This window comes from Podarcis erhardii (assembly GCF_964252035.2).
Source record: "Podarcis erhardii genome assembly, chromosome: Z".
NCBI classification, from domain to species: Eukaryota; Metazoa; Chordata; class Lepidosauria; order Squamata; family Lacertidae; genus Podarcis; species Podarcis erhardii.
In genome coordinates this window covers 50167237-50193107 of record NC_138504.1, presented here as the reverse complement: position 1 = coordinate 50193107, position 25871 = coordinate 50167237, and the positions used below count along the sequence as shown (strand labels likewise).

The window sequence follows — 25871 nt, the reverse complement described above, 5'->3', positions numbered from 1 at the left end:
ATGCTCTTGGTTGGGGGCTCTTACTTTGTGCAACAAAAACGGGAGCTGTCTCTGGAAGGAGGGGGGACAGGGAGGCCCCACCCGCCCTTCCAGTTTTAATACTGTCTGGGGTATCTTGTTCACAAGGCACCGTAGGCCACTGCATTGCGGTTCATCCTTGGCAATCAGCTGCAGTTCATTGGAGTATTAGTTCTGGTAATGCCTCAGCAAGTAGGGATGGATACCCTGGTGTTCTAGCAAAGGGAAGGCTCTGCTTATCACTGGATTCTGGAGATGTGTGTGGTATTAGAACAAGCACAGAAGGGCTTGCTCCCAGTCTTCATCCAACCCTGTTCTGTCTCCATGCCACTGTTTGACTAATGACCAATGCAAGGTTTGTGCTGAGTTCCTAACCCTGAATTTTGCTCAGCTTCTCCCTGTACGTAGACAAACAGCGCAGGCATCAGGTGCTTCTGGTCAGGCAGGCAGCAGGACTTCGGCCCCTGAAACACTCCCCACTGTGTTCTTCCGCCGCTAGCTAACCATTCACCGAATACATGTCGGCCCAGCGCAGAAGGCCCAGTGGAGCAACAGGGAATCTGACTCTCTTGCCTGTTAGTTATGCTGCAAGGAGGGATCAGATGAAGCCGCACCTGAGAAGCGCCATGGGGAGTGAGTCGCTGCAGTCTTGAGTTCATGGGCACACAGCCGCCACCTCCTTGGCATTCAGATCAGCCGCTCCAGTGGTGGCAGCTTGATGACGTTCCACATTTCCACTCGAGCCCCATCCTTCTCCTGCCGGCTGGGGCTGTATGTTCCTTGGGTGGCCCTCCTCTTCTTCATGGCAACCATGGAGAGGCCGAAGAGGGTGATAAGCACTGCGCCCCCAGCTGCTCCCACGGTGCCTACCAGCGTGGAGCTGCTGACTTGGGCCCAAGCTGGTCGCTGTGGTGGAACAAGATGCAGTGGCATTTCAGACAAGGTGAAACCCTGCAATCACTGGGCAGGTTCTGTACATCCCTTGGTAATCTACAGGTGAGCATCCCTGAGCCAGGAAGCCAACCAAGCAGCTTTACAGTTACCACTTGAGATGGTGGCAGCAGCATGGGAGCCAGAGGGCTATTAATGAGTCTCAATCTCAAGTGGGTGGGTGGGCAGGAAGGGAGAGAGAGAGAGAGGACCTGCCCCCCACATGTCCGTATGCAGGCTCTGTTGCTGCTTTTTCACTGCACCTGGCTTCTGCCATTACTGAGTCCTTAAGGGGCCACAAACCCTTTTCCATCCTACGGCCTCCCACACCATTTGGCAAGAAGAACTGAATAAGCACACACAAACATTCACCATCTCCATCACTAGCACCACCAAGAAATGGTACCTGTGGGAATGTCAAGAGAGTCCACCCCCAAAGGGGGCTGTTTTATAAAACGAGTTGGTTTGTGCAAATGTTCTCAGTGGCTTCTGAGAAGTCTCTCCACCCCTTGGAGCCATGTCTGACAGGGAGGCAAGATCGGAGGTGCTGTTTCTGTTGAAGGTTGGCTGGTGTTGGTGCTGGTCTTGGGAAAGCGCCCCCCCCCCCCTCGGCATAATCGGGCAGAGGGAGCCTGCAGTTCTGTCTGTGAGAACAGCATTTTGCAAGGGAGGCTCCTCCTTGAGCCGAGGGATGGACGGGGAAGGGGGCAAGGGTGATGCCTAACTGCTGCCTCTGGGAAAGAGCCACAGAGAGTGGGCTGGGGAGCCTCGGGCATTCCCAGGTGCACCTGTGGCCCAGCCACTCACGCGCTTGCAACTCCACTGCGCTTAAGGAGCTTGGTGAGGTGGGCGAGCAGGTGCACAGCCCGGGACAAGCCCAGCACCTCAGTGCCAGCCTTGCCAAGGCAGCCCTTTGCCTCACTAGAGCAGGGCCTATATTAAGCGCTCCTCCGGCGGCACCTTGAGCACACTGTCCATCTCCAGGCGAGCTCCTGCCACCTCCTGCTGGCTTGGGCTGTAGGTCCCCTCAGACTGGCGCCTCTTCCGGGCCGTGAGGATCATAAGCACGAAGATAATAATGAGTAGCAGCAAGCAACCACAGGCTACTGGCACCGCTACTTCAATTAATGGGAATGGGAAGAGAGCACCTGGAGTCCCCCTCTGCAAGAGAAATTAATGGAAAAAGAATGAGCCTTTGGCGGGCAGTGGGGGAGTCGCTTGGCAGCTGTGTGGCACTTGAGAGGGAAAGGAAGGGGTGCATGCTGTCCCCCAGGTCAGTGTTAAAAGTAGGCCAAGGCTCAGGAACAAAATGTCAGTAGTCAGGGATATGGAGAAAGGGGCTGGATTTCTGGCTGCAGAAAGCAGGCACTAGAACTCCCTCTAGGAGGGAGGCATAGCTAGGATCCAATTGGCTTCAGTCCCTGCCAATTCAAAAATGCTAGCAGCGTGCAGCTCTGACCTATCACAAGTGTGGCTAGAAAGGACATGCAGCCCCAAACATCAACCATGCACAGAAGCAGGTGTGGGGAGTATGGTAGCCTCTGCCCTCGAGAGGCAAGAGTGCTCCTTTGTCATATGGGAACACTTTCCTGTTCCTGTTACGAGTGTTGAGCAGGGTGGTTAGTAGGAAGCACCAATTGCCTGTGCAAGATTTTCTCCAGATCAGCAGGAAGAAATCTAATCTCACAACATGCACACCTTATCAATGTCTGGTCCCCTTCCAGGGTGGCAGTCCGGCTAATGCATCCTCAGCCAGGGAACTTGCATGCAGATGCTGTCCACAGCAGTACAGGAAAAGCAGCTACCTACAGCTCAGAGCTTACTCACAGAACTGTTTCGGGGACACAAGATTAGCGTAAGCCTTACTAAAAACAGCAGTGTGTCAGCTCAGCAGCTAAGACGCTTGCTGGCCAAGCCACCGCTACCTTCCCAGAGAGAAACCGGGAGGGAGATTTGTAAGCAGGTAATTGGGTGGATTTTGAGCTCCTAAGCCTTGCAATTGGATATATCAGATATGTTGTGCAATTGGAATAGGGTTTGGCTATATCAGAGGGCAGTTTAAGCAAGCAGCTTCTCCACCCTGGCGTGGGGCCAGCAGATTGCAGCTCAAAACCTTTTATCTGCTGCACTTAACAAGGTGGAGCATGTTCTGTGTCAGATTTCATGAGGCTCTGTCCCACCAGACAGCATCACAATGGGGCGAAGGGGCAGGCTGCAGAGGGTGCGCTGTTCAGAGCCAGACACACAGGGTAGTTGTGGTCTAGAAATGAAAGAGAAGAGGCAGCAGAGCAAGCATCAGCATGCAGGAAGCCCACGGGAAGGACCAGCGCCAAGACCCCTGGAGGCAGTGGGGCTGCTGCCTCAGACTCAGGCATGCAAAGGCTTCTAAACAAAGGGGTTGTTTAGAAGCATCAGCCGGAGGAGGCACAGCTGCAACAGCAACAGCAGAGAGCCTGTCTCCCCTGCAGACATGCAATGGCATTAAGGGCAGGTTCATGCAGTCAAGGTTAGTATGTTACCGGTCCCCAGTCACCCACATGCAACCACATTCCATGCAAGGAGGAGCATGCAGGGCCGGCGAGGAGAAGCCCACCCAACACAGACTTATTCCCCTGTCTGCTGAGCAAAGCATCAAGCACTTCTCTCCCACCACAAGCAAACAGCAGGCTCGGTTAGGGTATTCTTGGCCTTATTTTAAAATTCATATAGATTTCCTGGCCCTCAACACATACAGGCACAGACCCCTCTCCTCAGGGCACTTGGCAGACACTGTGCCTCTCTGTCCCTCTTCACCTCCTGGGGACCCTGTTCCCTCACACTTCATCACTGACCTATGCCCCCCTCCCAATAATACTTAAAACTTTATGAATTCCACAACCATCCAAAAATTTTGCTAATGGGAGTTATTTGATTGCATTTTCATAGAAGGGTCCTGAGGGTCATCTAGTCCAGTGTTTCCCAACCTTGTGCCTCCAGCTGTTTTTGGACTACAATTCCCATCATCCCTTGCCACTGGTCTTGCTAGTCAGGGATGATGGGAGTTGTAGTTCAAAAACAGCTGGAGGCACAAGGTTGGGAAACACTGATCTAGTCTAACCCCCTGCAAGGCTAAATAATAGAAGACAGTTGACTATTGAACCTCTGCTTCAAACCTCCAAGGACAGAGAGAGAGCATTTTGGCCCGATGTTTAAAATAAGTACTGAGTGCAAATGCTGAACTCTCCTGGTGCGAGAGTTGTGGGGAGGAGACCCAGCGCCCCCCACCCTCCCAGCCTGCCTCTGAATCCCACCAGGATTTTTAAACAGTTCCTTTCCCTCTTGGCCAAACTGCCTTAGCTTTAAGAGACCAAAGCCCGAGCCACCACTACGCACAGGAAGCATTGCCTTACGTCAATGTCGCATCGCTCTCCAGTGTAGCTGGCACTGCACACACATCGATACCGGTTTACGGAATCCTGGCAGGTCCCCCCATTCTGGCAGGGATTGGGGTCGCAGTCATTGATGTTGACCTGGCATCTGCAAAAGAAATTGGCAAGAGTCAGCCTCAACCCAAAAGAAATGTTGGCGTTGCAATAGGCACCTGGAGGTGAGGTGAGGGGTTGGTTTGGGGCTCTGCCTCTTCAGTGGGTGAACTTAGCAAGCTGGGAGAGGCTTTCCTCCAGGTGCAAGCTAACTGTACTGCAAGGGTGGAAGACTCAGCTGCCATGGTGGGCTTTGCACTCTCAGCAGTGCCTGCTTAGAAACAGCCAGAGGTCTCTTTTCCTTAAAGGCACCAAAAGCTTAAAAGGTCTGCCTGCTGTTTGGTCAGTTTCCCACTTCCTGCTTGCTTCCATCTGTGGGCTCCAGCCCTCCCACAGGTCCAGCTGGCTTACTGGTCAACTGCATCTTACGGTGGTTTGCGCTTCTTGGTGCAATAAGGACAGGCCAACTGTGTGCTTTGTGTCAGTCTCTCATGGCAATAGTCTCTACACACAACAAAGAGACCCAAATATATCCAAATAGTATCTATACTGCACTCATACAGATTTATAACCACCTCCTTAGTCTTGTGGAGACTTTCAAGCAGCTTGCATTTTATATAGAAGCACAGTTTGGTACCCAAAAGCAAATTTTCTATAAAGGAAGACTGAGTAAGTGTGAATTGCACCTATTTCTCAATGATCTTTGGTGAACCAGAGCATTGATTGAAAGTGAGGTCTGATAAAGATATTTCCTCTAAGGCAGTGGTTTTCAACCAGTGTGCCATGGCCCCCTGGGGTGCCTTGAAGGATGGTCAGGGGTGCGGTGGGCAACCCTGGCCTCTGTCCCTCTTTCCTTCCTTCCCTCCCTCCTCTGATGCCCTCTTGCCTCTCTGTCTACCCAAGGCTTGCGCAGCTGTTTGTCGCAGCAGCCCTGGCTATAAGCTCCCCAGGCGAATGGTGCACCTTTGGGTGGCCATGGGGTGCTTCGCCAGCCCCTGTGGGGCAGTGTAAGGAGCCATCTCTCTTTGGGGCAGGGGGGGCCCGCTCAGAGACCAGGGACAGCAGCTGCCCAGAGGACTCCCAGGGAGGGGGGGGAGAGGAGGCTGAGGGAACACTCCACAAGGGAGGGTGTTCAAAAAGGGGTGAGGGGCTGCCAGCTGTTCAGGGAAGGGGGGACGTAACTGGGCTCCTGAGCCCCACAGGGGAGCCCCAGAAAGAATGGAGGTGGTCAAGGGAGCCATGGACTCAAAAAGGTTGAAAACCTCTGCTGTAAGGAATCAGAAGCTATAGCCTATTTGCAGGAACGAGAGAGACTCCTCACTGAAATGAGGTTGTTGGGAATTTCTGGTTTCCATTGCCTTTTGATATTCTGTATGCAGTTGTAGGTGGGATGTGGGTGGGGCTGTGGGTTAAACCACAGAGCCTAGGACTTGCCGATCAGAAGGTCAGCGGTTCGAATCCTCGCAACAGGCTGAGCTCCCATTGCTCTGTCCCTGCTCCTGCCAACCTAGCAGTTTGAAAGCACGTCAAAGTGCAAGTACATCAATAGGTACCACTCTGGTGGGAAGGTAAACGGCGTTTCTGTGGGCTGCTATGGTTCGCCAGAAGCGGCTTAGTCATGCTGGCCACATGACCTGGAAGCTGCACGCCGGCTCCCTCGGCCTATAGAGCGAGATGAGCGCCGCAACCCCAGAGTCAGTCACAACTGGACCTAATAGTCAGGGGTCCCTTTACCTTTACCTATGCAGTTGTAAACTCAGTATTATATAGATATTATTTGGATACATAGAGGATTGTTTTTAAAGGGTAATACAATGAGAATGCATTCTGTGAAAACAGCCAAGCTGCTCTTTTGAAGAAACCAGTTGCTGGGCTCCTTGGGCCACTGGCCTGGCCTGCAATGGGGAACTCTGGTCCTACCTTCTGCCTGTGTAGCCTGGCTTGCAGGTGCAGTTGGCTCCCCAGACGCCACTCATGCACTTGCCGCCATTCAGGCAGGTGAAGTTCTTCCCGCATTGCTCAGGTGGGTACGGCCACCTGGTTGGGAGAAGGAGAAGGAGAAGATTGTAAGCATACATACAGCATACATTTTCTAAGTTTGTTTAAAAGGGGGAGTGACTTTTAACGAAATCAAAACAAACACTGGCAGTGCCGGCACATCTGCACTTGTAATAGATACAAGAAATAGATGCACTTTGGCCACACCCACTTTGACCCCGGGGCTGTGATTGGCCGCCCCTGCCCTGATACCCAGGAAGGCTTGGGACGGGACTACCCAAGAGGCCGCCACGTCCCATCTGCATCTGTCTGACCCCGCAAGGTCCTTCCAGAGGCCAAATGCAGTGAGGCAGGCAAGGCTTCTCTCTTCCCAGGGAAGCTCAGTTCCTGGCACCAGCTTCACAGCCCTTTCAGTGCCAGGCAGGGGCCTCTTGGTCCACCCAGGCTACTGGAGAGACTTGGGCAATCCAGACCTCTGCTCTGCATTTTGGAGGTGAAGCAGGTCCCGTTTCACTGCAACTCAAAGGGCTTCAGCTCAGTGACTGAGCACCTGCTTTGCATGCTGAAGGTCTCGGGTTCAACCCCCACTGTCACCTCCAGGTAGGGGTGGGAGAGACTCTTGCCTGGAGCCCCAGAGAGACTCCACCAGTCAGGCTAAACTACAGGTGAAACTCGAAAAATTAGAATATAGCGGAAAAGTTCCTTTCTTTCAGTAATTCAACTTAAAAGGTGAAATTAATGTATGAGATTGACTCATGAAATGCCAAGTGAGACAGGTCAAGCCTTGATTTGTTACAATTGTGATGATCATGGCGTACAGCTGATGAAATGAACCATCTCAGAATATTAGAATATTCAGTGAAATCAGCAAAACAAGGATTGCAAATGGAGCAAGATTGGACCTCGGAGAAGTAGAAGCAGATCTCACTTTGCATGTCATGAGTCGATCTCATATATTAGTTTCACCTTTTAAATTGAATTACTGAAAGAAATGGAACTTTTCCACGCTATAAGCCTGCTTCCTAAACATGCCAGGTCTCTCTCGTCTTTTAATGGTTTCTTGTTTTGATTTAAGGTTTTCTTTTTCTTGTTTATCACGAGCTGCTTAGGGAATGTTTTGCTGTGGAGTAGCGTGCAAAAGGCATCAGTAAAGAAACAGTGTATTGGTTATTAACTGTAGTGCAGTAATCTCCCTTCTGTCTCAATTGCAGCAGCCACTACGAAAAATTATCTTAATGCTCTAGATTGAAGTGTATGCCCTGTGGACGCGAGCTTAATCTGCAGCATAGAAGATTTCCCAAAAGTCTGTTTTGATGCCGTGTGGATGACTGCATGCAAAACTCAACATCTGCACATTTGCCCTGGAAGACAGCAATTTGCTTGGTAATTGTGTTTAAATATAAATAAAAACAGAGAAACAAACAAACAGCTTGCTTCAGGCTAATCTTCCCAGGACCATCCCTGGAAGCTCTGCTCCCTCCAGCAGCATCCTTAGGGGTCAGGGGTCGGGGGGACACCTACTCGCAGTGAGGGCCTGTGTACTGTGGGGGACACTTGCAGGAGTAGCTGTAGACCCCATCCACACAGGTCCCACCATTCTGGCACTGGTGCCTAATGCAGTCGTCCACGTTAATGTGGCAGCGCTTCCCAATGTAGCCCTTCTCGCAGTTGCACTGGAAATCAGCCACTTCATCTATGCACAGGCCGTGGAGGCAGGGGCTGGACTTGCAGTCGTCAACGTTGGCCTCGCACAGAGGCCCCTCCCACCCAGGGCTGCAGGCGCAGCTGAAGGTGTTGAAGAGGTCCTGACAGGTGCCCTGGTGGAGGCACGGGCTGGAGGCACAGACGTCTTGCCCCTGGCAGCCAAGAAGGGTTGCCCGGCTGTTTGTCTGCAGGAACTGTTCTGGCTGTGGGTACGCGGTGGGGACAGCCAGTGGCAGAAGCACTCCACCCACATCTGCGTGCCCAAGGCAGCCGGTGAAGTTTTCAGCCAGGACAATGAGTGCGTTGCTCTTCAGGAAGTCCAGGTTCCCAGCATTGCCCTGGAGGGTTGTGTTGACGGACCCATCCAGACAAAGGTGCCATCTTGACGAGAGAGCCAAGGGATCTTCCATGGACAGCGAAAGCGTGTGCCAGGCGCCATCTGAGACTGGCACCGGGCTGAGGAGGTTTGCCCCCTCAACGCCGTTCCCACTCCTGATCTCTACCAGCAGAGAGGAGTTCTGGATGGCCACCAGGAGGGAATCCACAGCCACCACGGCCCGCAGCAAGATGCTGTCTTGGTCCCTTGTTCTGAAGTCCAGGCGGAGGCTATGGAGGGCTCTGGTGATGGATGCGTTGGCTGTGAATTCAACTGCGTCACGCTCACGGAACGTGGCCGTGGCCAGACCTGCAAGGAGGAGAAGGTGAACATGGCAGTCAGAGGAGGCAGGTCTGGGGGGGGGGGCTCCAATGAAAATAACAAGGATCCCCATTTGAAGGTATCTTCCAAGAGAGAGCAACACTGACTATCCCTGTGTACTGAGGAGCATCACTGTCTATATCTCTCTTGGTGCCAATCCTAGCCACCACTTTCATGACATGAGGCCACTAAAGAAGGATGTGTTGCCCCCTAAAACAAACTTCCATGGCAAATCTGTGGTCTGTTGAAGGCAGTGTGCCTCTAAACACCCGCTGCTCAGAATCACAAGTGAGAAGGGCTGCATTGTGCTCATCTCCTGCTTGCGGACTTCCTGCTGGGGCAAAGGGTCCACCACTGAGAACAGGAAGCTGGACTAGAGGGGCCTCTGCTCTGATCCAGCAGGCTCTCATGTTCTCACCCACAGTGAGCATTTTAAAGGATGAGGAGGTATGGGTGGAACAGGGATATTTACCTGCATTAGTCACTGTGAAGGGTGGGGAGATTTTAGTCCACAGCTGATATGATCTGCAATTAGGGGCTTTATTGTGATTTGCAGATTGGTTTTATGATTGGTTTTATCTCATGCAGTTTCAGATACTCTTATGCTTATGTATTCTGTATTAAGTGGTTTATGCAGAATTCATTGAGGAGAGGGCGACTGATGGTTACCAGCCACGATGGCTGGGCTCTACCTTCGCAGATGGAGGCAATTATGCTTTTGAATTGTTGTTGGGAACCGCAGAAAAGGAGAGTGCTGTTGCACTCTTCCTGCTGTCCTACAGACCTCTGGTTGGCCACTGTGAAAATAGGATGCTGGACTAAATGGGCCTTGGGCCTGATCCAGCATGCTACTCTTATGTTCTTATAAATTCTCTAAATGAATGATAGAAAAGGGGAGGCTCTTGTGCTTCTTGCTTCAGGTTCTCTTTGTCCCTTGCATGATGCTTACAGACATAGCCGGAAGGGACATCCACGCAGGTTGTGGCTTGAGGACACAGCTCACTCATGCACCAGACTCTCTCGTGACAGCGCTTGCCTGTGAAGTTGGCTGGGCAGCTGCAGCTGAAGTCATTCCATGTGACGGTGCACTGGCCGCCATTGAGGCATGGCCCAGACTGAAAGACAAGAAAGGAGCCTGGTCAGAGGAGGAGGAGGAACAGGATCCACTCTTCCTTTTGCTTTGGAGAGACATGCATTGCTGGGGGTCTGAGGGGCAGGGGGAAGGCTAGCAGATTTGGATGAGGAATGCCTGGGAGCCGTAGTTGCCGTTGGATGAAAACGGTGGGATGCATGGCTAGCAACTGAATTTCCAACCCTAGCTAGAAGGTGTCTAGCTCAGTGGTAGTGCTAGGAGGTCCCAGGTTCTCTCCCTGGTATCGCCAGGTGGGGTCTGAGTGCCTCCTCTCTGTAACCCTGCAGAGCCCCTGGCAGTCAGCATAGATCATGGTGAGCTACATGGAGAAATGGCAGTTTCTCATGCTTACGCTCGACTTTTCTGCTATTTTCACTTTCTCACCACCCATGTCTGCCTCTTTGTGCTTTTCTTTTCTGCTGCAAGCAGGACTCTGGTGGCAGCTTTGGTGGTGTGAGGGAGGGCACTGTGCTCAGGATAACCATCTCTAAGATTTTCTGCTCCCTCCCCATTTGTAACAACTGGAAAGCTGGGACTTGGCTTCTCGTTTGCACTGGGTACTTTAGGAGAGGTCTGAGGCCAAGTTATTATCGAGTGGAATTGATCTAGTCTGGGGGAATCTCTCTTTGTACTAATGAGCTGGATGCTTTTAAGCCCCATAAAGATGGAGCATTGTCCCTCTGTAACTTACTACAGAGAAAGAGAAGTGGTGGCCGGGGGGGGGGGGTCCCCTGCATCTGTGTGTCTCTATGTAGGTGGTGCACTGGATCAAATTCCCCCCTGCCAAAAAAACCTTCTTTCTAGACCTCTGTGTGTGCAAGAGATGCCTTTAGCCCCAAGCCAGTTCAAGACAGAAAGGTTTCAATGCATGCATGCAGTTGCCCTTGTGGCAGAAGATGCTCATCTGAGGGCCAAGCGAGGGAGTGAGAAGCTGGATGAGGACAAAGAGAGAGACCATGAGCACATGCTGAATAGAGGAGAGAGGCAAAGTACAGTCCATACTCCACCTTGCCAGGTTAATGCTGTTACTCCTGCCTGCCCAATGCCTGGTCCTTTGACAGCGTAAGGAGGAAGAACATAGGGAGGAAATGCTGGAAACATGTAAGCTTCTAGACCACCCTTCACCAGCCTGGTTTGCTGGGGTTGATGGAAATTGTAGTCCAAAACAACTGGGGGGAACCAAGTTAGCAAAGGCTATTTAAGGAGATCCTATTAGCCCCCTTGGCATTCACCTCCATGCCAAGCCAGTGCTAAGGCAAGAGCAGCAGTGAAGTGGTGGTAACAGCCCTGCGTGAGCTACTGTGCAGGCCTTTCCTCTGGCAAACAGGGACTCACTGCCCCTCTTGCTTAAGTGTGTCATGGAAAAAGAGGTGGGGGAGATGCTTTGCATGCAGAAGGTCCCAGTGAACTTCTCAGCATCTCCAGGTAGGGCTTGGCATGCCCACCTGTCTGAAACCCTAGAAAGAGACTGCAAGTCTGTGTCCACAACACTGAGCTAAATAGACTTAGTGAACAGCGGCTTCCTCTGCTGTTCTTGCAGGAAGACCATAGACGGAGTACATGCTTTGCATCCAGAAGGTCCAAGTTCAATCTCCAGCATCTCCAAGTAAGGCTAAGAAGGACACCTGTCTGAAACCCTGGAGACCTTCTGTCAGCCACAGTAGACAACACTGGTCTAGATGGTCTGGCTCAAGATAAGGTCGCTTCCTTTGCTACTCTGTCGCTGGGGAGGAAACTGGCAGAGCAATTGTGCACAAATTCTTCTGGGCTCCGCTTTGCATGCACCCATTAGCCCATTTGCAATCGCTCAACAACTCATTTATATCAGGTAGTTGGGACCAGTGGCGTAGCGTGGGGGGTGCAGGGGGGGCCGGCCGCACCGGGCGCAACATCTGGGGTTAGGGCAAATCCACGGGTTAGGGGGCGCAAATCCACGGGTTAGGGGGCGCAAATTACTTGCCTTGCCCCGGGTGCTGACAACCCACGCTACGCCACTGGTTGGGACAGAAATGTGCAGAACTCACTTCCAAGTGGCCAAGCAGATGCCTCTGGGAATCCCACAAGCAGAACCTCAGTACAACAGCAGCTCCCACAGTTGAGATTTGTCCCAGAAACTGGTACTGAGGCATACCGCCTCTGACAGGAGAGGCAGGACACAGCCATCATGGCTACTAGCCAACGATTAGCCTTATTCTCCTGCATGGATTTGTCCCATCCTCTTTTGAAGCCACCCAAATTGGTGACCATCACAGCCTCTTGCAGTGGGAGGTTCACAGTTTAAGAAATAATGGCTTTTGTTGGTCCTGAATCTTCCAACATTTGGCTTTCTTGGACATCCATAAGAGTTTTGAGACAGGAGAAATGCATCTCTATCTGCTCTCTACACATCACACATACTTTGTACACCTCTGTCATGTGTGTTCCTCAGGGTTTCTTGCCTTCTCTTTAAACTATAAACAAAAAGAAATGTCATAACTTTGCTGCCTGGCAAAAGTAAACCCCATTTCACACGCCTCCTATGGAATTTGTTCCATGGGTTGCTTGGATGGCCCTGATATAGTTCACAAGGTGTGACTCCCTGGCAGGATACCTCCAACTGCCAGCTGCTGGAGGCATATCCTGCTTGTGGGCTTGCAAGGGAATGCTGGTGGCCACTTGAGGAAACCACCACAGAGCTCGTTAGGCCTCCTTCTGCCCTTCAGTTCACAGAGGTACAAGTTGGCCTCTGCCAACCTGCTGTCACCTCCAGATGTTTTGGACTACAATTCCATGCTGATGTGAATTGTAGTCCAAAACATCTGGAGGGCACCAGACTTGCAAAGGCTGCACTATAATACCATTCTCAGCAGAGACAGACAACTGCTGGCATTCTCCTTACCTTGCAAGTGTCATCAGAGGTGCATCCGAAACCAACGTTGGTGGTTTGCCCCACAAGCCTCTCTTTTGGGCCACTGTGGTTAGCAGCCAGATGAGGGGCAAGCTGCATCTGCCAGTCATTGAGTCGAACATCCTGAAGGCAGCCTTTAAAAGGCCCTCCCCATGTGGCAGCACTGTCTTGGTCCGGGAGTCCACCCACATGAACCACAAAGCCAGGAGAGAGAGGAGTCACCACCAGGGCTCCCAGTTCCTCCTCTCTGCCTAAAAGGCTGGTGTAAACAAGACCATTGTGGAAGGAAAGCGCCACAAAGTGCCTGGTGCCATCCGCCAGCTGCCCAGTTGGCCCAATGGGAGCAGCAGAAGGTGCCTCCAGCTGGAGCTGCCCATCCTTCAGATACACTGTGAGGAAAACTTCACTTTGGTTGCTGATTTGGGTCACCAGACCACTGGGCCTCAGAGTTCGGATGAAAAACGAAAGGTTAAAGTTTGCCCCGAGACTGCTGCTAACTGCAAAGGCAGCAAAGCTTGAGGAGTTGTCTTGGCTGAAAGTTCCTGCAGGAGACTCTGAGGAAGAAAGAACAATGCATGGCAACTCTGAGCTGAAGGGAGCATCAGAACAAAACCATTCTGAGACCACTAGGCTGGTCTCAACCCATTCACCATCCCTCTGGGACCCTTGGAAATGGCTGAGGTTCTGCTTAAGGATCACAGCTGAACCTAGGCACTGGTAATTGCAACCTTCATGGCCATAATTTGCTGTGTGTGCAATTGCCCTTGAGCATTGGAGAAGAGCACCCAGCGGCACTTTGTTGTGGCTCTTTGTTGGGTCTACAGTGGGTGCCCAGGAGAATTGCCTCTATTGCCATAAGATCAAGCACATGAACCATGAACTTCAACCTCTCCACCCCAGGCCTACATCACCTCCCCCAAACAGAGGATTGTTTCCAAGCCAACCCACCTCCCTCTCAGAGGGGCCGACAGGCAATCTCACTCATTACTCACCATAGGCACATGTACGGCCTTCGTAAGGCCGAGCACAGTGACAGTGGAAGTCTGCCCAGAGGTCAATGCACTGGCCGCCATGTGAACAGGGCTGGGAGTGACACCACTCTGTCCTCTCGCAGCCCAGCTCAAACCCAGGGGCTTTCAGTCCGATCACCTCCTGTGGCAAGACAACCTTAGAATCAATCTGCAAGTCTTCCAAGCAACCAAGGAAACTCTTTGTTGGATTAGGCGTTAAGTCCTCTTCAACTCCTCCAATATATATGTGCAAAAAGGAGGGCAGGAATGAAATGGGGGCTCCCTCTCCAATGGGGCTGCTATGCAAACAGACACCCCCAGCACAGGCTTCATGCCAAAGTTTGAGCACGAGAGAATCCTGCAGCAGGACTTCTGCCTTGTGCCAATGGCCATCGGCCACCTTCGGTGCCTCCAAGGTGAAAGACAACGGGGTGTCCCGCATCAAAAGTGTCACTCGCAGGAGGCCACCAGAGAGCTCCAGAAGAAGGTGGTCTCCTGGCTGGCCTCGGTAGAAGAGGATGGCATCGGGGAGGGTGGTCCGGAACCGGAGAGCCACACTGGCTTGGTGCCCCTCTGGCGCCTCCCTGGCACTCTTGTCGTCTGCAGTCATGTTGATGAAGAGGTAGACACTGGCTGTGAAGGAGAAGGTGGTTGGCGTGGAACAGGTGGAGCCATAGAAGCCAGGGTGGCAGCGGCACAGGTGGCCGTGGGACTCAGACTGGTAGGTGGGGATGCACAAGGCCTCGTTTTGGCAGCTGTGGTTCTGGCACCCAGTCAGCTCCACAGAGCAGTTCTTCCCACCCCAAGCAATGCCGTTTGGACCAAGGATGCAATGGCAGATGTAGTCAGCGATGCCATCTTCACAGGCTCCTCCGTTTTGGCAGGGGTGGTCTTCGCACTCGTCAATGTCAGTGGCACACTCCACACCTGGCGTACACCAGAAGGAAGGAAGGAAGGAAGGAAGGAAGGAAGGAAGGAAGGAAGGAAGGAAGGAAGGAAAGGGGTAAGTTGAAGTGGGAACTGTTTGCTGAGAGACACCACTCCCAACCCTGACTCACAAGCCCACCACTTGCTTTGCTGCTTCCACTGCAGCAGAGGAGCTAAAGCATCTGCTGGGTTCACTACAGCGGGGTGAACAGAGGCTACGAATCAGGCCTGGCAGAAGGGATGTGGTGTCCTTCTTTGCTAGTGGGCTGGCAATGAGAGCAAACCCTTGATTAAGAAGGCCTATTACCCCTCCAACCCCCTAACCCAGCTTCCTACTAATCCACCAAGACAGCTGCACAGATAAACAAAGCCTGGATTATTCCACTTAATGGCATTATTACGCCTGGCCTGCAGGTTTGGGAGGAACCAGAGCACGAGAGGAATGTGGAATTTGGTCCTGCCTTTGCCCTGCAGGCAGACATGGAAGCACTGCAGGAAGAGTGTACAAGCTAACCTTTGGGGATGCAACTATAGCCACCCTTGCAAAGATGGGTGCTTGAGGATTTCATGCTCCCACCTAAGAATGGAGAGAAGGTAGTGCGGTTCAAAGCTGTTCTTATGTCAGTGTGAAGGGGGAGATTAATTTCCTCAATGCTGCTTGAAATTCAGGAGCCAGCTATTACAGAAAGAGGGCTGGTGCATTTGTGTGTAAAGCCCTAAAGCTATGCAGGCCCCCTAATATCTGAGAGGCCACTTCATTCCTTGCAGACCCTCTCAAGTGTTAAGATCAGCAGAGAGAGCTCTTGGTAGTTCTGCTGCCCTGGGAAATTCAGAGGAAGTGGAGGCCTGGGACAGAGCCTTCTCTGTGGCAGCCTCTCAACTGTGGAACTCCTTCCCCCAGAGAGGTGCACCTTGCACCTTCACTATACAGCTTCCTGTGAATGCTGAAATTGCATCTCTCTATCCTGGCCTTATTTTTGTGATGATAAGCTGCTTTAGGCTGTATTCTATATTGTGTTTTAATGTGATACCCCACCCTGGGGCATTAGGGTGAAGGGCAGGCACCGGATTGTTCGCTCTATAAGACGCACCAAACCATAAGACATACCTAGTTTTTGGAGGAGGGAAAGAAGGGAAAAAAATTCTGAATCCCAGAAGCCAGAGGGATATCTGCTTTCGCTGCGCAGCAATCCCTCTTGCTGTTCTGGCTTCTGGGACAGCTGCGCAACCTGCATTTGCTCCATAAGACGCACACATATTCCCCCTTACTTTTTAGGAGTACTTTTAGTGTATTTTTGGTTTCTATGGAAGCCGCCCAGAGTGCCAGAGTGGCTGGGGAAACCCAGCCAGATGGGCGGGGTACAAATAATAAATTATTATTATTATTATTATTATTATTATTATTATTATTATTATTATTATTATATAGGAGGGCAAAAGTGCATCTTATAGAGTGAAAAATACGATAATTAACAACAACAACAACAACGCTATCTAATGGCCTTGGCAAGTCCCTGCACTAGCAAATAAATGTCTAGGCACCATTTGGCTATGTGAAGCTGCACAGGCTCCTATTGTGCTGGTGGACCTGGGCATCAGGAACAGCTGTGCTTTGAAGTTATTATTTCAACTTTTTCATCGCACCTTTCCTCCAAGGAGCTCAAGGTGCTCTATGTAGTCACCCCCCTCCCCATTTAATCCTCACAACCAGATTCTGAAGTACATTAGGTTAGTGAGGTACGTGAGTTAGTGACTGCCCAAGATCACCCAGGGAGCTTCATGACTGTGTGGGGATTCGAACCCTGATTTCTCTAGCCCAGCCCCAAAACTCACTCTCTCCTGCGACTTCCAGCAACTGGGATTCAGAAGAATTGCTGCCTTTCAGCCGTGGACGCAGAGAAGAGTCATTGCGGCCAGGAGCCACTGATAGCCTTCTCCTCTTCCGTGAATTTTTCTATTCCTCTTTTGAAGTCATCTAGGTTCGTGGCCATTACTGCCTCCTGTGCAAGAGTGTTCCACGGTTTTAACTACGGATTTTAAGACACGGTTTTAAGGGACACGGGTGGTGTCTCTTAAACCACAGAGCCTAGGACTTGCTGATCAGAAGGCCGGCAGTTCGAATCCCCGCGACGGGGTGAGCTCCTCTTGCTCGGTCCCTGCTCCTGCCAACCTAGCAGTTCAAAAGCACATCAAAGTGCAAGTAGATAAATAGGTACCGCTCCGGCGGGAAGGTAAACGGCGTTTCCGTGCGCTGCTCTGGTTCGCCAGAAGCGGTTTAGTCATGCTGGCCACATGACCCAGAAGCTGGACGCCGGCTCCCTCGGCCACTAAAGCGAGATGAGTGCTGCAACGCCAGAGTCGGCGACAACTAGACCTAATGGCCAGGGGTCCCTTTACCTTTTTATACTTCTTTTTATCTGTCCTAAATCTTCCAACCTGCAAAACTCTGTGCAGTGCATTATACTTTGAAGCTCTGGCAATCAACTGATAAAAATTGCCAACAATAAGCTGATTGTCAGGGCTACAAAGCACCTCCTGCAGCTCACCACAAGACCAGTAGGTCTTTAGTGCTTTCAGAAAGGCTTGCACAGTGTTTTGATGCCCTGGCAATCAACTAGTTGCCAGGACTCCAAAATGCCATACTTGTGCCTACACAATGTTAATTTCAAACCACATGAGTGTAAATGGGACAGCTGACATCACTATGACCATTTGGTTGCTGACCGGTGGGCAGCCTGCAAGAGGTGGGGAAGAAAAGGATTTAGCTGGAGCCAGTTCCCCACCAGTTATATGCTGGCCTGAGTAAAGGGGCATGACTGTGGACGATTTTAGCATTTTCTTACCACCCTGGGGCTTGGGGGAAAAGAGGGGCTTGGCCAGGGCATGTGTGTTGGGGCAGGGGCAAGAATTGCCTCCTCCCTCCACATTCTTGCCAGGACCAAGCTGTCTGCCTGCTGGACTTCTGCTGGGTTGCCTCTGGAGCGCATGGGGCCACCTGCTAAATTAATCCTCCTGGTGAACTGGCAGCCCCCTGCTGGTGGCTAATTAAGTGTGGAGTCTTCATCCACTGGGAGGCTGGGCTGTTTTGATTCCAGCTTTGTTTGTGGATCAGAGCAGGTCTCTGCTGGGTGCCTCTGCAGTGCCTGCAGGGCTACTCTGCGCAGCCCCACAAAGCAAACAGGTGCTTTGGAAAAGGAGCTCTTCTCTAACACTGTCTTCCTTCAGGGACAGTGCAGTCAGCAATGGCCCAGCAGAGCTCATTCCCACTGGCTCACTGGTTCTGTGCCAGGACTGGGCTCATCTGCATTCACCCTTGGCCAACTCTCTTGGGGGGGTAGGGGTGGCGGCACACGGTTCGGGTGGGTGTATCCAAAAGTGTATGTAGTCACAACACACTCTTGAATACATGCATGCTCTTTTGCATGCATGCACACACATACACACATGTGCACATCAGCCAAGGAAGCCCCCCCTTACAAAATTAATCTTCCAATGACTAGGGAGGGGGGAATTTGCACCCTCATCAGTGTTCTGTGCTGTGCTGGGCAGAAGGGTCTGAACTTCTCTGTCTACTCCTTGCCTCTTTAATCTTTTCTTTTCCTGTCCACACAAGTGGGGTGGGGTGCTTAGATGGGGTGGCTCAGGCCCCTGGGCCAAGGGTTGCTTCCATGGGGCAGACTGCTTCTCTGCCTTCTCAGCATCCATGCTCCTTGTGCAGCAGCCACAATCTCTCCCCCTCTCCACTTCACTTTCTTGCCAATGCTGAGTGTGCATTCCTGCGTACGAAGGGCCACTCTCCATTTAGGTGACACACAGAAGCAGCAGGACTTGCACATAGTGCCACACTCTTCATGACCATTCCCATTTCGCAGGTGGCTCTTCTGGTAAGAACAGGCTTTGTGAGGGGGCAGCCTGGCACCACGGTGCAGCTCCCCTTCCTCTTAATGAGTCTGTGCAGGAAGACTTGCCAGTAGATTACGTTCTTCGTTGTCAAAGGAATTAGCATTCTCAGACATGAGTGGGGCAGCTGGGCAGGGCTCAGCCTCTCAAACAGTCTCCCCCTAAGCTGGTGCCTTCCAGATGTTTGGGCTGCACCTCAAACCAGCCCTGGAGGGCATCAGCTCGGGGGGAGGGCTGGCCTAAATAAAATATTGTTGCACACCACCCCAATCTCTGATAGGTGAGAGGTTCCAGGGCTTCCAGGCACATAGAGTCATAGAATCATAGAGTTGGAAGAGACCACAAGGGCCATCGAGTCCAACCCCCTGCCAAGCAGGAAACACCATCAGAGCACTCCTGACATATGGTTGTCAAGCCTCTGCTTAAAGACCTCCAAAGAAGGAGACTCCACCATACCCAGGGTCTAGCTTCCTTGGAATGAGGGTTGGCGGAGACTGTGGTGTCTTTGTGATCTATGATTGTATCTATACAACCTGAGCCTACAATGGAAGGGCTCACAGCCTTAACACCCCAGAAGAGCTCACTTCTCCCAGTCAGTGGTTCTAGCCAAAATCAATCATGGCTTCTGGCTGCTTCTAGCCCAGTTCTCAGCTCAAACACTCTCAGGATTTTGTCTTCTCATTACCAGCCATCTGAAGGAGGGGGCCCACCCTCTGCACACACCCCCCCCCCAAGCCACTTCCTTTGTTATACTAAGGATGGTGCTTAGATGGCAACTATGTCAATTATTTCACAAAGGAACTTGCCAGCCAGTTCAACAATGCAAAGCCTGCCAGAGTGGCTGGGGAAACCCAGCCAAATGGGCGGGGTATAATTAATAAAATTGTTGTTGTTGTTGTTGTTAGACTTTAACCCAGGGGTCAGCAAACTTTTTTGGCAGGGGGCCGGTCCACTGTCCCTCAGACCTTGTGAGGGGCTGGACTATATATATATTTTTTGGGGGGGGGAATGAACAAATTCCTACACCCCACAAATAACTCAGAGATGCAGTTTAAATAAAAGCATACATTCTACTCATGTAAAAACACTAGGCACGCCCCACAAATAACTCAGAGGTGCATTTTAAATAAAAGGACACATTCTACTCATGTAAAAAAACATGCTGATTCCCAGACCGTCCATGGGCTAGATTGAGAAGGCGATTGGGCCGGATCTGGCCCCCGGGCCTTAGGTTGCCAACCCATGCTTTAACCCTTTCTGGATCCAGGACCCCACAAATAGGAAGGGACTCAGGCTTCATGCAGACCAATTTCCCCAAACTCACAACTCTTTCCCTTTCTCTCTCTCTCTGAGAATAATGCAGTCTTTGGAACAAGGGGGGTTGTGTAATCTCCCTGACGTGACCCACAATTACCCTCCACAGAGTACCACTCACAACTGTACACATATATTAAGCCAGTGAAGAGGAGTAATGCTATCTGAGTCCTGGTAAGAGGCATGGTCCCTCAAGAGAAGGCAACTCCGCTGGCTTCATTTCTTACATACTTCAGTTTTGGGGGTAGAGGAGGTCTTTGTGGACTTGCCTGTATTTACATATTCATTTGAAGCAAAGGCTCAGGAAGGCAACCCCTTTCTCCTTCTCCGGAAATGAGAAGGTTTTGCTTTAGGCCTTTCAGAGGTTGGCTGGTACAGGCCAGGAAATAACCTACACTCATGTGGGAGGGAGGGAGTTTTGGGAAGCCTCTTGCAGAGAGGGAGGCAAATATCCTCTTGGGGGGGGGGTTTCACTTTAAAAGCAGAGTGGGTAAAACTTTGGTGTGCAACCACACGACTTCAGGCCTCTTCCAAAAGCTGGGGTTTTCCATGCAAAAGAGTTTTCCATGCAAAAATAAAAATGAGCACATTCTTACCATCACAACCTTTCTGCCTGTGGCAGCACCCCTAAATCCTAAAGGCAGCCACCTCACCCCCTCCAGGCTGATTCATTTTTTGCAGGTATATTCTGCAAGGTGTCCTTCACACAATAATAGTACACACGTGGTGGGTTCATACTGGACGACCCACACATATTCTCACACTTTGTTAGTTGTTCTGCAATGTTCCCCCGATGTTTTTGCATTATTGGCATTCAGAGTGTTACTCTTCCACAACGGCAGGACTGAAAAAAGCCCAACTGGGACACTTGTGATATAAAAACTCACAGACTTTCAGCAGGAAGCAGCCTGTCTGGTCCCAAAACCTTTACCACCCCATACCATTGTTAATGCTCAATTAAGAAGGAAGGCTGGACGGGCCTTCACGTAACCCATAATCTCTCCTTCTTCCTCTGCCAGAAAAGGAGGAGAACCCCTAAACTGTAGCAAAAAGTTGAAGAGCTCTTGGGAAAGCTGGCCACCCTCACCACCTTGAGAAGGGCACTATTAGAAGGCTGCAGGTTTTGCAGTCAACACAGTTGTGCCTTGAGTAATGAATGACGTGCTCTGTCATTCCCTTGTGCTGCAAGCCTCCTTGCCAGGTATATTTGAGCCACCTCCTGTGGACCCTGCCGGGGGGTGGGGGTGGGAACAGCATGGGGGAAATCACCTTCTTTGGGCCAGGGGCTACTTCTAAATGGTGGGAGGGCAGCACAGTCCACCAGCCCCATGGCAAATGATCAGAATGAGGGGAGCTCTATTCTAGCAACATCCAGAGGACCACAGGTTCCCCAATTTTCTGCCAGCCTGCTGGTCTACAACTGCCGGGTTGGAATCCTCTACTCAGTTGCGGCCTGATCCATGACGGGTCTCAGCCGTAGTGCAAACACCATACAGATATATGGCAAAGAATAAAAAAGCCCATTCTCAAATGTACATTCCTAAAAGGTGGACCACTACCCGTGCCTGTGCCACAGACTGCATGCGGAGTGTCAGGGGTCTGGATTAATGAGCATTTAGCTAAAAATTCGCTGGCCCTGCATTCCTCAACGTCCCACGCTAGGGGAGTGAGACTCTGGGTGGGCAGAGCCTGCCTGTCACACAGGCCCCTCACCCCCAGCTCAGCCTAATTAAAGAATCCTACATCTCTTAGCAGGGGAATAAGCACCAACCTCACCCTGGCCATTTCCATGGGCAAGGGAGCCCCCACCCAACCCCACCAACCCCAAGAGAGGAGGAAACAATCTCCGCGTTCTGGAAGGAGAGAAACTCTTGCTGCTTCAAGTGGTGGAGGCTGGACTACATACCACAGTCCTTACCTACTGGAGAGAGAGAATAGGGCTCCCCCCCCCCCTGCACTCCACCCTGACCCCTGCCCGTCCCAGGGCATCTGAGCGTGAAGCAAGAGCATGAACCTGAAACAACAACACTACGCTCCAGGCACAGCCAAGCGCGCACACACCCACACACACCAGAGCTAAACTTTCCCAAAGCCAGACCAGCTAGCTGAACAGCTAACCCGCATCTTCCCTCTACAAGGGAGTCGTACGACCATCCACGCTGCCTTCCATCCCTGGCTGGAGTCTGCGCACCCTCCCTCACACAGGCAGGATAAAGAGGCGCCTCTGTCTGTTACCTGCCAGGAAGAGACAAATTCCACCCAGGAAGACGCCAAGCCGCAGGGCATTCATGGCTGCTCCCTTGCTGACATGGGAGGGCAGGCGGGTCTCAGGAGGAGAAGCCAGGAGGGGGGCCAGTGCTCAGCTGGGCTGGGAGAGCAGCGTGCACACTCCTGGGTCCCAGGCAGGAGGAAAGGGATTGGAGAGGAAGCCTGCCAGCACACAACCACCTAATCCATCTCAGCTCTAAACCTCCCCAGCTGGCTCCTATCACTGCTGACAAGAATGTTTGCTTGCGACCTCCCCTGCAGGGCAAGGCGGGGCTGGGGGGGGTGGCAAGAGAGAGGGGTTGCAGTGTGCGGGAGTGTCTGGCCGCAGCTCATGGGTAAAGTGTCTGCTTTTCATGCAGACCATCCCATGTTCAACTCCCAATGGGATTTCCAGGTACGGGTGAGAAGGAGCCTTGCCTGAAATTCTGGGAGAGCTTCCGCCAGCCATTGTATTATAGTTATTCATTGTACTTGTATTAGTTGGGACGCGGGTGGCGCTGTGGGTTAAACCACAGAGCCTAGGACTTGCCGATCAGAAGGTCGGCGGTTCGAATCCCCGCAACGGGGTGAGCTCCCGTTGCTCGGTCCCTGCTCCTGCCAACCTAGCAGTTCAAAAGGACGTCAAAGTGCAAGTAGATAAATAGGTACCACTCTGGCGGGAGGGTAAACAGGGTTTCCGTCTGCTGCTCTGGTTCACCAGAAGCAGCTTAGTCTTTCTGGCCACATGACCCGGAGGCTGTACGTCGGATCCCTCGGCCAATAAAGCGAGATGAGCGCCGCAACCCCAGAGTCGGCCACGACTGGACCTAATGGTCAGGGGTCCCTTTACCTTTACCTTACTTGTATTAGTTACACCCAACAAGTGCTGCAGAAGGAAGTGAGGAGCTACCTAGGAGACGGGAAAACTCTAATACTAAACCTCCACTGCCTTGTGGGACATCTTTGGGAGATGAAAAGGCTAAGGAGTAAACACGACAGATATCTGGAGCAGAGTCCGTAAGGATGCTTCCTTCCAGCAACTCCTGGTGCCAATCATCTTGCTCTGCTTTCCTTTGGACCCCATCAGTGAGGCCAAGAGGGGGTCTTGTCATCTGGGCTGCCCAGGACCTCAAAACACACTGCCCAGGCTTGTGTCCCTGTGGAGGTCACTTCAGTGTCGCTAACACAGTGGTTTGAGTTCACCCCCAGAGGCACACTCTATTGTCTCTCAAGACAGACAGATACCAACAACTTGTGTGTCACACACATCCACACACACACACATGCTTTTACCAAAAAAGTAAACACAAAGCGACTTAAACACAAAGCGACTTAAAATACAATGCAAAAATAAACCAAACTACAGAAAATAAAAGCTGGTCTGAGGCTTCCCTCCATGTGCTTGACAGACCAGTGGCCTGAATCAGTGTGAGGCAGCTTCCCCTGTTGCTGTCAGGGAAGGGTCGTACCTTAGTGGCAGAGTGCATGCAAAATGTCCTGGATTCAATCCCCAGTGGCATCTCTGCAGCAGCAGAAGGTCCCACAAACTGTTTTGTGTCAAAGTTCACAACACCCAGAGAAGATAACTGAAGCAGAGTCGCTCAGTGGGTAGAGCACCTGCACTGCATGCAGAAGACCCCCCATTCAACACACCTGCTGGAATCTCCAGGTGGCCTGGGGGAGATTCCAGATGGATGGACGGCCTGACTCAAGAGTAAGGCACCTTTCTGTGTTCCTAGAGAGAAACTTGTTCAAGCCAGATCCTTGATTTCTTTATTTAAAAAGCCAGAAAAGAATAAAATAAACTAGCAACATCCTGGCCGCAGCAAATACCAATTCACAAGAGTGACCTTTAAATGCTCAAATGCCAGTGAAGCCCCAGTATATCACCTGGAAGCCATCTTGTGGGGGGCTACAGAGCAAGCACAGGTGATGCACCTCAGCCTTCTGTTGACGTGAAACCAGAGAGGTAGCAGACTATGCTGGTGGGTCCCCCCCCCCATGTTATTGTCCCACAAGCTCTTCCTCCCTGAGGGAAACGTCTGCTGCTCCCTGTAAACAAACTGGTGCTTGAAAAGGGATAGCAGTTTGAGGGCCCCCTCGGATGGGGCTTTCCATGGGGACCTGCAAGCTCCCTTTCAGTCCAACAGCATATTTACCTTTAAAAATGAGGTCAGCTATGTAGGGCAGCTGGATGTGGCCTGGCCAAAATGGTCTGGTGGGGCTAATAATGTCTGAGGGCTGAAGCCAACCCCCCCCCCACACCACTGCTCTAACAAAAGAGAGCTAAACTGATCACCAACCCCCCCCCCCCCCGATCTGACTGCAACACAGGCAAAGAGAAACAGTGCCAGACAACTCAAGCAAGTGAGCCATGCCTTATGCTGTGAAGGAAACCACAACATCAGTCATTTTAGATGCAAGGAACTAGCAGGAGTGCAGAAATGAGAGCAGATCCACACCATATATCCAAAGCATATGACTTACACACTCCTGAATCCTGGCAACTGTGGTTCCACCCTCACAGAGCTGCCATTCCCAGAGTTCTATACAGGTGAAACTTGAAAAATTAGAATATCATGAAAAAGTTCCTTTATTTCAGTAATTCAACTTAAAAGGTGAAACTAATATATGAGATCGACTCATGACATGCAAAGCGAGGTGTGCTTCTGCTTCTCAGAGGTCCAATCTTGCTCCATTTGCAATCCTTGTTTTGCTGATTTCATTGAATATTCTAATTTTCTGAGATTGTTAGTTTGGGGTTTTTATCAGCTGTACGCCATGATCATGGCAATGATAACAAATCAAGGCTTGACATATCTCGCTTGGCATGCCACGAGTCAATCTCATATATTAGTTTCACCTTTTAAGTTGAATTACTGAAATAAAGGAACTTTTCCACGATATTCTAATTTTTCAAGTTTCACCTATAGAACAAATCAAGGCTTGACATATCTTGCTTTGAATGCCATGAGTCAATCTCATATATTAGTTTCACCTTTTAAGTTGAATTAGTGAAATAAAGGAACTTTTCCACGATATTCTAATTTTTCAAGTTTCACCTGTAGGTGGGGAGATATGTCATGTGCGCTGAATGCATAGTTTGGATCTGTACTCGGGGGACATGGCTTTGGGCGTACCCCTCCTTCCTTGGCTCCTTCCCTCCAGACCCCTAAACTGTCCCCTGGTTGTTCTGGCAAGGGGGCTGCAAAAGGGGCTTCCTCTACCTGCTCCCCTCCTCCCCTCTCAGCAGAAGTCCATTCGCAGCGCAGTCTGAGCTGTCAACAGACAGGCAGTTCAGGGCTCCTGCTGATTCCATCCCTTAACTCAGCCCTGCTTCAGAAAAGGGGTGAGGGCTTCAGATGGGGGGGGGGGGCTCAGGGACCCAGATCAGGCTGGCAGCAGCCACTCATCCCAGGGGCTGCTTGAAAGAAAGGAAAAAACCCACCGCAAGGCAGGGCAGGGCAGGGCTGCCACAGAAAGGCATATCAGGACCCATTGTGGGAAGCTTCCAAAGGCTGCTCCGTGATCCTAATGTGAAGTAATAAGCTGTTTACCCAGCAGGACCAGACTGGGATTAATTGACAAAGCAGGAGAGATTAATAGCTATTATTTCCCTGTCAGCTTCGCTCCTCCACAAACTCTC

General features: G+C 51.4%; 1 protein-coding gene across 2 annotated transcripts in view; it reads right to left on the bottom strand.

Annotated features, from left to right (window-relative positions):
• Window positions 1-1363: 1363 nt before the first annotated feature.
• The window catches only part of CRB2 (crumbs cell polarity complex component 2), a 59834-nt gene continuing 35326 nt past the window's right edge, over window positions 1364-25871 (bottom strand). For both annotated transcript variants that reach the window (XM_081847439.1, XM_081847440.1), the window contains 7 exons: window positions 13820-14764; window positions 12819-13381; window positions 9758-9923; window positions 7929-8796; window positions 6330-6446; window positions 4338-4464; window positions 1364-2109 (listed from right to left, as the gene is read on the bottom strand). In XM_081847439.1, coding sequence (XP_081703565.1) covers window positions 1882-2109; window positions 4338-4464; window positions 6330-6446; window positions 7929-8796; window positions 9758-9923; window positions 12819-13381; window positions 13820-14764 — 3014 coding nt within the window. In that variant the 3' untranslated portion in view covers window positions 1364-1881. The remainder of the gene's footprint in view (window positions 2110-4337; window positions 4465-6329; window positions 6447-7928; window positions 8797-9757; window positions 9924-12818; window positions 13382-13819; window positions 14765-25871) is intronic.